The following is a 14019-nucleotide window of genomic DNA, read 5'->3' as shown; positions in this document are numbered from 1 at the left end:
TATTAGGAAAAAAAATAAACAAAAAAAGCTTTTGCTGACAGAAAAGAGAAATATTCAGATGGCTTAGCTTTAGCAGTAGCAGTGTTATTATCTAACTGCTGTGTCCCAGCAGGAGATTCTGTCTAAAATCGTGCCAAGATCAAGGATGGGTTACAAGAGTCCACATCTTCCTTCCAGTGATTTCTGAGAAACTGAAGTGTTTTGTAGAGATGCTGAGGGGCACATTGTAGAGGGTGGGATTGTGCTTAAGATGTGGAAGCAGCACCCCTTTACCCGGCCTCTGCCTGGCTGCCATACCAGCATGCCCAGGAAGCAGAGATGCATGCTCAGATTCCTGCACTGGCCCAGAGCACACGCAGCCACGGAGGCCTGGGAGACTCCCAGGGGAGCAGATGCTGCCCAAAAAGCCCCTCATGCTCAGGGTGGGCTCACAAAGGGCTGTGGGAGCTCTCTTGGCCACTGCTGACAAGCACAGCTCATCCTCATGGACGTGACAAGGCTCTCCTGCCTCTCCACCAACATTTCTTCGTACAAAATGTTCCGTGTGTGCTGCAAACACTGAGGCTGCACCCAGGAGAGGTGGGTGACGGTGCCAGCAGTGCCTCGAGGAGACACGGTCTGCATAAGCAAAGGCTCCCTTATGTAAGAGTCTCACTGTCAGCCAGGCCAAAACAGCCCTTTGCTTTTCTGTCATTCTTGACCCGGCAGGGAAGCGTCAATGCAAACATCCCTCCGTGGAGAGGAAAGGCTTGGAACAATAATCTACTGCAAAATGATCCCCTCCAGATCTTAAACCACCTTCTGTGGTCAGGGGCATTCAGTGAAATGTATCACTTGAAAATAAAACCTAAAAAAACTCCAGAAGATAGCAGTATGGAGCCTGCAAAATCTTCTGAGCTAAAATAAGTGCTGGATTGGCAGCAGTGTCATGGCTCTCACACTTCCATGGATGTCTCACAAACACTTAAAGCAGAGTTATGCTCGAACACTTCAGGCACAGGACCAAGATGCTGTGGATTCAGGAATGTTAATGAGCTACTGCTCTGAACTGATATACTTCTACAGGAAGTCTCTTCACATCTTTATTCAGTGCCTGGAAGACCAGAGGCTTCAGTCTGTGTGTTGGTGATTTGACAGAGAGAAATACTTCAGTGGAATGTAAAGGAGCAGCACAGCTGGCTCCAAAGTTATTTAAGATCCCTGTGTTTATACTGTAATACCTATGGGACAAACAGTGCTGTGATATTATTAGTTCTTCTGGGTTTTTTTTCCCTCAGAAATAAAGCCACCACAATCTAAGGAGGCTGGAAAAAAGCCTATATAATCATTTCTCAGTGGGACACAAGAAGAAACAGAAATCAAAGCCTTCAGACACAGTTTCTCCAATCTGACCCATGAAGCTGGGTCAGCAGTTTTCAGTGTATAGAAAAGGAGGCTCAAGTTATGAGGCTCTTCTTTCTGTGAACAGAAATGATAAAATGAAGGGTAAAGCCAAGCATCAGTCATGCAGCAAACTGCAAACTGGCAGTATTTCCCAGAAACTGAAGCAAATGCAAAGAAATTTGCTTTCAGGGTTAAGCATGTGTCTCTTAAATACCAGATCTGCCACATGCCACATCTGTTACAGCCTCCTTCACACAAACCAGCTCTTTTCCTGCAGGGCTGAAGTACTTCCCAGCTTGTAACAAGGACAATTTACCTGGTGGCACGTAGCCTAGCCAGGTGTAACACTTGCTCTAGGGAATAAGCCATGGATCCCAGGAAATACCAACATAAAGGTCATGCAGCATGGCAGGAGTCAGCACACAGGGCGCCCTTCAAGGCACAACAGCATCACACCAAAGGAAAACAATTGTTTCCTCCACAAGGGGAGCAATGCTGAGAAAGGCAAAAACTGTTTTTCTCCATGACTGAAACCCACAGATGGGTGAGTCTCCCCTGGCTGTATTGGGATAAAAGTGTCCTGCAGAGCTGTGTGACAGTGACACACCTCCAAGGGTGTGCAGGACTCCCTGCAGGATCATTCTGCCACCCAGCACATCTGGCCAAACTAGCATCAAGCTCCACAGCAACAGAAACATCCACTCTAGTCCCAGAGATAGCAATGCTTAAATTGTCTTTCATTTCCAGCTTGGTTTTTTGGATCCTCTCCCATTCTTCTACTCTTGTGCTTCACCTTTGAATGTTTGATCCTTGGCCACACAGCTGTCACACAGACAATCCTGTGCTCAAGAAGCTGCTCTGGGATGTTATTTGAATGCCAGGGAACTCTTAAGTTTAACCTGGAGAAGATCTTAATGCAAAAGACATGGAAAATTCCTGCAGAAGTAACTAAAAGTCAGATTTTTTTGTCTTAACTCCAAGCTGAAGCACCTCCTGGGCAATCACTTCCATTATGCAGAAGCTGTGTCCAAAGACAAAATAAATCCTAGGAATGCCAATAGCTTTAGAATCCTAGTTGGTGCCTGAAGCAGGTAACTGGTATGCTCTTACAGATCCCATAGATGGTGACATACTTTGATGGTTTAGCTGCCTCTGGTGCTGCTATAATCAGTTTTCCTCAGTAGGGAAAAAATTAAAATAAGGTATTTCTGTGGAAGAGCCTTTTCTCCAAAAGCAGAAGGAAGAAAGCAAAGTTCAGAAATGTAACCTGGGGGGCAGCATGAGTGCTCCTGACAGGGCTAAGACAAAGACATTCTGTAAACTACAAAGCCCTTCAGTCCTGCCACAAGCCCTTCAGACTTACCTGTAACCAGTATTTACAGTATGGGTAAGGATGTGTTTATTCTATTATGTGCCTGACCAGACAGAGAGGAAACACAGGCTTTGCAAACACTTCCCAAGAATATTTATTAGGCAGGACTGATCTGTGTCAAAGCATACCTCAAAAGGCATCTCATCACAGTGCAGCTACACAAGCCTCTGCTCTCCCCGAACACATCCTTGGGTATGCCAAGGCAGACTTCAGCACACCACTTACCCACACACATCAGTTCCTGCATTTGTTTGGGTTTGAGCACAGGAGCTCAAGCAACGTTTTGTTTTCTCTGCCCCAATTATTTGAAAAGTTTCTTTCTTTTCTTCCTCCACTGTTTATTATCCTCATCTTCGGTATCATCAGGAGGATCTAACATTACAAAGCCATCAGTCATTTTATAGTAGACTATTGTGGAGTCTGTCTCAACTATGGCCAAGGTAACTGACAGCAGGGTGTCGGGATCCTCTGGAGGGAGAGAGGCTTTCTTCAGTATTTCCCTTAACCTAGGAGAGAAAAAAATCACTTAGAAAGGAGTTCACAACGACCTAGGATGGCACAAAGGTAGAATAGCACCATTTTTATTCAGCCTGTTTTCATCCTGCACACTTGTCTTCACTAAAGTGAGCATAATATCTGTTCTAATAAAAATCCAAAGTTGTGTAATCAAGCAACAAAAGAAAATAACAGAATCAGTTACACACATCTCTGCTGGAAATGGCTCAACACATGCTTTTAAGCTTCGTTTAGGTGTACTCGTGTGCATGTGCTTCAGCCATCCCTCATCCACCACAATCCCAGTACAGCAATCTCTACTGGCCCTATTTTCAGCAGACTTATAAGAAATCTAATTAAGTAGCACCTGGTGATCAGTTGGAGAACTGAATAATTAAGACTTGTTTCATTTGCAGAGGCAAGTCTTCCAGTCCTTGTGCCACAGGTCTCTGCCAGACTGGAAGGCCCAGGAGCCCAAGCCAGGTTTCTCTACCTCCCTGTCTAGACTAGAAGCCACAAGACTAATGCTCTTCTTCAGAACAGTCAGCCCAAATAATGTCCTCCTTAAAAGCTCAAGACAAAGTTATGCAATTTTTCCTGTTTAGCTTATTTTAAGAGTAACATGCCAGTTACTTTACGGTTCAGAGCTCAGGACAACACTGATCCCTGGAGTTCCTGGATTCCTGGTCTGACTGGGGAGCAAGTTCTGAAGGAGCGTGGTGACCAGAGATGAACCCTTTCCCCACACATCAGGTGCAAAAGGGCTCCTCTGAGATTGCTGGGACAGGTTACATTCCAGGGGGAGTTCAGCTGTGCACCAGGATAAACCAGTCCTGGCTTCCTGCACCCTGCAGGGCACAGGCAGCTCTGAGGCCAGGCACTGCAGATGGAAACAGGGCTCTCTCTGAAGGCAGCAGCTTTCAGACTTCAATCACCATCTTCCCTCAGAACCCCTTTGATCCTCTAATAAAAGCCAAATGGAACGTGGCAGAGAATGAGCAGCAGCCTGGAAAGCCTCGCTGTTAAGCCCATGACCTTCTTAAGGATCCATCTGTGTTCTGAGCTGTGCATAATCTAACCTGGTAAATTCAGGAGGGCCTCTCTTCCTGCCTGCACCACTGGCCCAGACACACAGCAAGACAACACAACACATTTACTTCATGCAACAGAGAGAGCACAGCTGGGAAAAGCACTATCCTAGCCCTCCCACATCAGCACCTTTCCTAACAACACAACAAAAAGGGTGAGAGAGACTGTGCTGGCTGCTGGCAAAGGAAAGACACTGCAAGACACTCCTTCAGGTAATGGGGCATCTACTCCTGTGCTCACTGGCACCTCAGCAGGCTCTGGCTGCAGGTTGATTTGGCAGGTAACACTCTGTGCTCAGAACCTCTGCTCCTGCCATTTCCAGCCCCCGTGCAGAGTACCCCCAGCACCACAAAGTCCTGCCAAAGCCCCGGCAGGGGACAAGAGCCTGGGAAAAGATTACAGATCTGCTTCCTGACACATGCAAAGAGCAAGAATCCAATTGTCACACACAGAATCGTGACATAATTTGGGTTGGAGGGAACCTCAAAGCTCATCCAGTTCCATCCATGGGCAGGGACATTTCCATTATCCCAGTTTGCACCAAGCCCCATCCAACCTGGCCTTGGACACTTCCAGGGATAGGGCAGCCACAGCTTCCCTGGGCAGCTGTGCCAGGGCCTGCCCACCCTCAGCAGCCAAGTGTCTGGAGAAAGCTCCAAGCTGGCAGACTGCTGGCAGAGACCCTGTGAGGAAAGAACGAGCCATGAAGCAGGGGACATTGATCTCTTTCTCCTGAATGCAATATAGAATTAATGATAAGATGCCAAATCAAAGGGCACAGCTACCCAGGAGAGATTTTTTGGGAGCCAAAGAAACCAAACTTGTGTTGAGTGTGGGTGATGTATCTGAGAGCAGACTCAGGCAGAGGCCTGGATTCAACTGTCAGCCAGGGCAGAAGCTCCTTCCTATTTTCTTTAATACCCGTCAATGGTTTTCCTCATAGTCTATTAGGAGGAGGGATGGAACAGTGAGGTCTTACATCTACATTTCTGATACTCATGATTTCTTCTTATACTGGCAAGCACAAACACCTGAGACTTTATTTCCCCCTATTCAGCAACTAGGACTTTGAAGATGCCCCACGATCCCAAAAGCAGCCAGGTCCTGACAACAGATTAATGACATCTCTTCTTCCTTTTCAGGATACAAGAGTTCCAGGATTTATGTAAGGAGCACCAAGACATGCCATTGCATCAGGATGATCTGCTAACTCTGCTGTCCAGAGATGAAGAATGACAAATGCAAATGCACCCTTTTCCCCTTCCCTCCACACAGGCAGCCCCAAGACAAGGGCTCTTATTCATGCATACCACAGTAGCCACAGTGCACTGCAGCACATCTGCAAAGCAGTGAGAGGCTATCTTTTAAAGGGATAAGCTTTGGAATTCAGGAAGTCTGTGTCAGTCATCCCTTGCCCTCCTCCCCTGAAGGCATCCCCAGCAGCCTCTATGTCCAGCCTGATCACAACGTTCCTCTGCACCAGCAGACATTGCAAAGGAGCCATGGAACCTCTGATTTTACTGTGCTTGCTGCCTGCCACAAGCAGGAAGATGAAATACTGCAGGAAAGGTACAGCTTTTTTAATCCTTTTAATGCATCTAATGCTGCCTATGGAAAAATAAAGAGAGCATGAAGCCTTGTTGGTCTTCTGAAATGCAAAGAATGCACGTTGGACATCCTAAACCAGGCAAGAACCCTTTATTTCAAGGCTGCCCATCTCACAAGCAGCTGCAGTCAGTGATGGAAATAAAGTCCTAGGCAAGAAACCCATGTGCTAACACTCCCCAACAGAGCCAGCTGATTTAAATTACCCAGTTAATGGCTACCAAAAAGCTCCTTAGTGACCAGTACAATCTGCTACACCATACAGGTGATGACAACTATAAAATATTAATTTGCTTACATAAAAGTGGATTTAACGTTTCTGAAAGTGTCAAACATCAGTGGAAGACAGGAATTCAGTGCATCCAGCAGTCTGGCAGACACCAACAGCCTTGACCACCAACATTCCCCAGCACCCTGTAGAAAACCAGGAAGCTTTTTCTGAGCCCTTTTTCTAATGCAAAGTGTATTAGAAATGCATCTTTTCCCCATCTTAATTTTGCACTACATAGGCCCACAACACCCATCAGAAATCTGTGCTGTGTTTCCCAATATCTGCTCCTAACAAAATAACACTGCCCTTTCCTCTGGGAGAAAGAACCAGGTGTACAGCTGGTGACCCTGAGGTTTCAACTGACTCTGCAAGAAACAACCAAGGGCAGAATCATAAAGAATTCAAGTAGCAAGTTCTGTGATGAACAAAGGAGCATTTCAGAGACACATCCCATGCAATGCCTCTGAGAAGCAGCGTCCCTCTGCAAGCTCAGAGCAGTTTTATGGAGGTTGCATAGAGCTCCATTGAGCTGAAATGGAACTACTGCCTTCCATCCCATAAAAGCCAAAGGCTTTCAATCTGCCCTTTATACTTGGATGAATAATTCCTTGCAGGCTTGGCCAGCCTGAACAGCTCCCTCCCCTGCTGGCCAGGCAGGGCTGCAGAGTGCACACAAGTTGTTCTCTGTGCCACTGCAGAGATCATTACCCCAGGCACTGGAGCGTGCCATTGCCCCAGCCTGGCCAGCACCAGGAACCTCCCAGAGAGCACAATTCCTTGGATTTAGCCAGCACTGGTGTGCAAACTTTAGCCCATCAGGAATGCTGCTCCAGACCCTGCTGCAGGGCAGGCAGCAGCATTAACCCAGTGCCTTGAAATATGTGGGAAGGAGCACATGGGACTGGGAGAAGGCGTAAATGCACACCACTGTTCCTCGGGATTTGTTCCCAAAACACACAAACAGGGAATGCTAGAAGAAACTCAGTTTTTGTAATGGAAATAAAAAAAATGCAAATAAAACAGCACATGCCACACTGCTCAAGAGAAGGAATTGAAGCCCCGATGAATATAAAGATCTTTTCCCATGGAAGTTAAAGGAGAAAACAAAAGAAACCACACAAAAGGGAGGTATCAAAGTTCAGTAGGACACACTTACTACTGGATGTTCAACCACAGTACTGCATAACCCACTCTGCTGTGGGAGCTGCAATCTTATTTAAAATACTAAATTTAAAAGTTAAATTAAAATACTAATAAAGAGCTTACATGTAGGAGCCACTAATTATATTTTCAGTGTGTGACTTACTGCATGAGTAAATTATGATTTTAGCAAGGAAGTTACTGACAAAACTATGAAGATGATGCAAGATGCATGTCACACTTCCAGTGCTTTAAAATAACAGGATTTTTCAGCTTATAGCAAGATTTATTTCAAAGTCTACAGACTTTGAAGACAGCAAATTCCAGTCCTCAGATTTCAGCTTTAAAACAAAATATTTATGTATTGCTTTCTTCTAAAGAAAGTTAGCATTGTAACAGAATAAGCCTTTCCCAAACTTCACAGGTCTTCATGACCTAAGGCAACTTCATCCTTCATTTACAACACTTGTACACAAAATACAAACAGAGCAGTGACATGTCATTTAATCTGACAGTTTCTCTGCAACATTCTGCTTAGGCAGAATTATTTGTCTAGGACAAACAGTGCCCAATTCTGTTAGATCTGGGACCTAACTCCCTGGTCCCTGAAGGCTCAAGGCTTTCCAGGCTATCTCAAATTCCAGCTGCCAACACTGTGAGTTCTCCTAACTTGCTGAGCTTGGTTTCTGCAAGTTATTTCTGCCAGCTGTGAAGCAGCACTCCCAGGATTCAGGGCTTCCTCCACAGTGGAGAGCCACAGTTGTGGAATGCACTGACAACGAGGTACTTGGCATGCACTGAGGTGTTGTAGTGAGCAGCAAACACACCCCAGCCTGTGCACCTGCAAACTCCTTCAGAGTCTCTGCTGAATTCAGAGGCTCTCCAAGCCTCAGCCAGCTGTGTGTGGGTCACAGCAGGCCAAGACAGAAAGGAATTGCATCGTATTCCGCAGGGCTTCGCTCACAGAAGATTCAGCCATCTTCATCTGAAGAACACACAGAGCACAAAGCCACTTCTCAAGACTCTTTGCTCCACAGCCCATAATTCTCTCATTTGTTGTGTTCCTGTGTAGCCCTACGCTGCCACAGCTGGACAAGCAGCTTCCACCCAGCTCTGCAGAAGTGGACAGTGAGCTTAGGCAGCAGAACAGCTTTTGCCTTCAGCACTTAACTGTCGTGCTCAAACTAGACAGGATGAAATCTTGTAATTGGCTAAAAAACTTTGAATAGATTTTATTTTTTGTAGGGCACTCATATTTGTCATTTGCCTAGGTGTCCTGCTGGTAATTTCCACAACAACTTTCCTGTGGCCTTTTAAGGACACACTTAGCCAAGTTGGGAACTTCATGAGACACCAGGGAAGGCAGAGCTTGGCTGACATGGTGACTAATACTGGCAAAATGTGAGATCTTTTTTAGCACATACCTAGTACTAAAATCCGTTTTTTTTCCAGTGAACCACTTTCTTTCTTCTACCAATAAGAAAAACACAGAGCAGAACAAAGATGGAAGTCTGATTTAAAGGTGTCACTTCCAAACCCTCCTGGTTAAACAAGCAAGTGTTGCCCATAAATGCTGCTGTTACTGGCTTCTTTTGCAGTTAGCACAATTCCTGGCCCAGCATAGAGACAGAACATTTTCACTTTCCCAAATCCCTCCAAGGGCTTATTTTCAACACTGAGCAAGCTGAATTCACTTTACTCATACCTCCTCCCCTGCTTTTAGCAGGTAATACAAAAACACGCAGTGCTGCTTTGAACAAATGCAGATGCACCTTCAACACCACAAATACAAGTGTTGTAAACAAAATACAACCTCCCAGCCTGACAGCATCCTGGCTATTGAACACATACAGGCCTTTATGGACACAGCTGGCACTGCAGCCTGGGATTCAGCTCATTTCAGTGACAGCACACCCTGTGTCACTGCTCTGCAGCAAACCCTGGTTACAAACTGTACTTTTAATCAATGTGATGCATTCACTTTTTGCCTCTCTGCACACGCATCCTTCCAGCACTGGATTCCAGACACTCTGGTGCCAGAGGCAGAGCAAACAGCATCACCACAGAACAAACAAGTGCAGAGGCTCCCCGTGAAAAGCTCCAAGGACACAGAATAAGATAGGACATGCATGCACTGGAATATCTGTCATTAAAGGTCAATCAGAACATACTCCTAGCCTTACCCAATGCCAGGAATCCAAGTTTTCAGCCCGGGTGGAAACACACTACATTAACCAAGCACAACAGCTCAGCTTGTAGATGGAATTCCTCAAAGATCCCACATGCTCACTGGCTGCCTTCTACTTCCCCCTAAAATCTTGTGTGAGCTGAGAGCTGCAGCGTGTCCCTTTCATTCACACACACCTCCTGCTTGCAGACAGGCCGAATGACACTCAGCATTTCACCCTGCAAGGCCTCTCAGCAGCTTTCCTCTGCTGTGGAGTTCACATCAGCAAGTCCCCAGGAGTAATTGACCAATACTTGCAAATATAATCCTTTTCAGCACAAAAACAGTACAGAACCCCATCAATATCTAGTAAATAATTTTCTTCCCCCTCACCCAACAAACAGTAAAATTATGATGAAAGTCTGTTAGTAAGATCTGTCACTTCTAAAACCCAAAATGAAAGCATCACTCCTAGAGTGCACACACACATCTAATAACTGCAATTAATTAGCCACCTACCACTGTGTCAGGCTGCTGCCCACAGAGCAAGAGGAAGCAGCAAAAAAAAGATTTGTAAAACCAGCCCTGAGCCAGCTCCTAGCAGGAGTGGGAACAGAAGAAACTGGAAAATGTACAACCATGTGATGCCTCTGAAATAGTTCAGGTCTTCAGAGTCATCATGGCAAACACCGTTCAGAGAAGGCAGCCTTTATCAGAGAGTAAATCAGACCGTGTGTCTGAGGCTGCTCTAGGGGCCAGTTAAAAGAGACTGTAAAACTACTGAAGTGGAAGTGTTCTAGGCTGTAAATATCTGTAATGTAACAAATTCATGGCTGTGCTGTCTTCTGCTTGAAGAATTGCTCTTGCACGTGTGAGGAAATCAAGTCAAAAATCACAGGCACATGAGACTCTAGATGTAAAGTGAGAGGAGTTTCCTGTTCAAAGTAGTTTGAAAACAAAAGCAAAGCAAACCATACAAGGCTTATCCACAAATCTGACAACAAAAAAAGCTGATTCTTAGGCAGCTCCAAGAGGATTTCTTTCCTCTTAGGTCCTTTCAAGTCCAGCAACTCAGAAAGCATTGTACATTTCCAGGAGTACAAAATCAGCACGGGAATGTTCAAAACATAAGCTGTGAAGGCCTTGTGTTCTAACCTTGTCTCTCAAACACATACTTTGGTGTCCACAGTTATCTCCTAGCACATATGCAACTCCAGACAACAGGAAGTGTTTATCAGTGGGCATCAGTTTCTGCTTGACCTCCAAGAACCACTTCCAGACAGGGAGAGGCAGAGACTGATGCAAAGCTGAGGTTTCCTTAATGTTCCAAGCTGCCTGTGTGTCTGGAGAACCCAAAATAACCCTGCTTACAGGCTGAGAAGCTGCTTTCCTCTGATATTCCTCTATTTCCTCCTCCTTCCCCTCTTGACCAAGCCATCACCAGCCTGTAAAACGTTGCTGTGCTCCATTTTCTGTCAGTGGGAAGCCGAGACAAGCGCTGAGCACACCTCACCTCTCATGGCTGATCAGGATGTGTGCAGGCACTGGCACCATCACCTGGAGCCCCTCCTGCTCCTTGGCCCGGGCATGCAAACACACCAGCTGCAGCTCTGCCACGCCCACCGGCTGCACCTCATGCCAGTTCCTCCCTAGAGAGGGGCAGAACACAAAACACACGTTTTAATCAGTCAAATAACAAATGCAGTATCTAAGTTAACATCTAAGGTTTTGTTTTCCCTCCCTCTCTTCACAGAAAACGCCATTCATCTGCCAAACTCCCCTCCTGAGAAGCAATCCTGCTAAAGAAGCCCAAGGAGCAGGAGCAGCCTGCTGGCTCCAGAGCTGCACTGATGGGTGGTGAAGCGAGCTGTCTGACAAAACTGCTCTGCAAAAGGCAAAAAGAAGATAAAACCACACAGCTTTAGTCATCTGACTCAGCACCCTGATCTGTGAAGCAGCAGGTGTTAAAAGCATGGTTAATGATCATACACAGTTCTCACCTCCTGCTGAAGGGATAAGGATGAAGCTTTTGCTGCTCAACTACAGAAATCTTCTTTTAAAGACTATTAAGGCATTTCCTTCAGAGTTGTAACAGCAACAGACGCAGTAGTTTCTGGACTGTAAAATCCCTCCCGTCCCTGACCTTGAGAAACACCAGGCTCCAAGCAAAACTGAAATATTTTTCTTAGGCTGGCTGGCTGCCTACTCACAGCCCCTTTTCAATAAAGCCAACTTGGATGAAGCCAGGCAGAAGTTTATATATCGCATAACCCTGCTCCACTGTGAGCAGACACCAGCAGACTACACTGGATTCCACAGGACTATTTTGGCCAGAAAAGCTTTCCAAGATCGTGGAGTCCCACCAGTGACCTGACACTGCCAGATCCTCCACCAAGCCATGGCCCTGAGCACAACACCTACAATTTATTGTATAAATGGTTATAAATTACTGCTACCACACTTGCAAATGATCTTCTTTGCTAGAGGAACCACTGCCCTTTCCAGAAAACCAGCCAGCACACAGCAGCCATGTGCTAAATGGTGACTTTTGTGAAACACAATGATTGAGGAACTTCACTTTAATCTACAAGTGAGGACTATTACAAGCTCAACCAGTGAACTTGCCACTTCACCTTCCTACATTCCTTTCCTCCCCCTACTCCTCTTTTGCTTTTCTTTCCATGCTGACTGCCTTTTCCCTGACCCTGCACCTGGAAGTGCTGGATGAAACGGGCCCTCATCTTTGCACAGGCTCCAGGGAGGCAGAGGACAGAAACTTGCAGCACAAAAAGTCTCAGAAGGGGCACCAAGGACCTTAGGAGGAGAGGTCCTGTCCCAGTGCAAACAATGAATTTAACAGCTCCTAAGGGCATTGGGATCCAGTCACTGCCCCCACTTACCTTCCAAGAGGTCCAGGTACACCAAAAAGGCAGCGTAGACTTGAGTGCTGTCAGATACATCGAGTGACATCATTTCTGTGAACTGAGGCCCAAAGAGGAATGTTGGTGATAAAAAAGGCAAGCAGAATAAACAAACACAAGAGGAGTCACAATTATTTCTGGAACAGCTCCAGCCTTGTAGAATTTTACCCATGTTGGGTAAATAATTGTACCCATTTCTGCTGCAACACATCAACATAAGACGATGGCCAAATTAAACACCTCCATGTTTTCGGTGTGGTAAAAAACGAAGATGGAGTCGAAGTTTAAGGCATTTACATTTCCCAGCTGGGATCCCATGGTTTATAACCTCCGCCCCTGCTGGCAGTGGCATTCCCCAAATACTCCACGGGCCGAGCCCGCCTCGACAAACCCAATATAACAGATTATATGGGCATCTCCCCGCAGGACCCTCCTGGGGGGACCCAGAGCACCTCGAGAGCCGCGAGGGGAGAATCCCGCAGGGCCGGGCGGGGGAGCGGCGCCCCCGAGGGACCCCGCGCCGGCCTACCGTGGGGTGAGCCGTGATCCAATTGCCGCCAGCCGCCCCCGACCAGCTGCCCTGTGCCCCCGGGCCCGTCCCGGCCGCGGAGGAGCCCTGGCCCGGATCGGTGTCCCCCGGAGCCGGGCACACGCCACTCCCGCCCGGCCCGGCCGCCGCCTCCATGCTCGCCCGTCCCTGTGCACCGCGGCTTCACTCCGGGCGGCGCCGCGCAGCTGCGCTCCCCGGAAACTGCCGCACCGCCCCGACCGTTCCGCCTCCGCTCCGTTCCCACCTCCCTGCCCCGCCACCCGCCGCGGCCAAAGGCGCCGCTTTAAACCCTTCAAATTAAACATATATATATATATATATGCGTGTGTGTGTGTATGTATGTATCTATGTATACACACATATATTCCTTTCACAGTCCCTTTTCCCAAAGGCTCCACAGCGTTATCAACCTGCAATGTCCAGAGCTTTGCTAGACTGCGTAAGGGACGTGCCTTCAAGGTATTGCCATTAAAAGCACCTTGGACTGCTTTACTAGAAATATCTCTGACTCTGCCTAATGCCAAGTGTCCCAGCTCTGGCTTATCAGCTCCTTCTGCCTCGGTGACTCTTCTGATAAATTTCAAACAGTGGCTATTCTCTAATAAGGCATCAGTGAAAATTGGTCCATGGGTATGTAACTCATCAATTGTAGGTGGCTTGTAGGCACAGGAAGTCATATTTGGGCCAATCTAATTCAAGGAATTTTGTGGTAAAAGGAGCAGCCATTCTGGCTGCTTAAAACGTATGTGTTAGCCAGCACTTCAGTTCCCTGGGCACAGAATAAATAGCTAGATGGGATAAAAAAATCCAGTCTCCAAGACTTTAATGGAAGAGTTGGCAACACTGGTTCACTCTACTACTGGGAAAATAACTGCATGAATTTGAGTTCTTAGAGGTGAAGAAGCAAGTGAAAGGAGATGGATCCACATCAATCTATAGATGAGTCAATTTACATCAGCAGGATGGAACCTCTGATTTCCTCAATGTGGGAAACAATTTAGAAGAAATCTGCCTCAGAGACAATTT

At 46.6% G+C, this 14019-nt stretch overlaps 1 protein-coding gene across 1 annotated transcript; it reads right to left on the bottom strand.

The window, feature by feature from the left end:
* Positions 1-2825: 2825 nt before the first annotated feature.
* TSEN15 (tRNA splicing endonuclease subunit 15) lies at positions 2826-13198 on the bottom strand. Its single transcript, XM_002191117.7, has 4 exons — positions 12973-13198; positions 12423-12504; positions 11036-11171; positions 2826-3261 (listed from the first exon to the last, which is right to left on the bottom strand). The coding sequence occupies exons 1-4, from the start codon at positions 13126-13128 to the stop codon at positions 3057-3059; spliced, it is 579 nt and encodes a 192-aa protein (XP_002191153.5). The 5' UTR covers positions 13129-13198; the 3' UTR covers positions 2826-3056.
* Between the last annotated feature and the right edge of the window lie 821 nt (positions 13199-14019).

This window comes from Taeniopygia guttata, chromosome 8 (assembly GCF_048771995.1).
Source record: "Taeniopygia guttata chromosome 8, bTaeGut7.mat, whole genome shotgun sequence".
In the NCBI taxonomy this organism is placed as follows: Eukaryota; Metazoa; Chordata; class Aves; order Passeriformes; family Estrildidae; genus Taeniopygia; species Taeniopygia guttata.
This window is presented reverse-complemented; position numbering and strand designations above follow the sequence as displayed.

What these genes read in the sequence shown, in the direction of transcription:
- TSEN15 (XM_002191117.7), bottom strand. Translation starts at nt 13,128, where the DNA reads ATGGAGGCGGCGGCCGGGCCGGGCGGGAGTGGCGTGTGCCCGGCTCCG. An exon ending in GGATCACGGCTCACCCCACG is followed by an intron (nt 12,505 to 12,972) that starts GTAGGCCGGCGC and finishes TTTGGGCCTCAG; the next exon opens with TTCACAGAAATGATGTCACT. An exon ending in GTACCTGGACCTCTTGGAAG is followed by an intron (nt 11,172 to 12,422) that starts GTAAGTGGGGGC and finishes GCCCCTCTCTAG; the next exon opens with GGAGGAACTGGCATGAGGTG.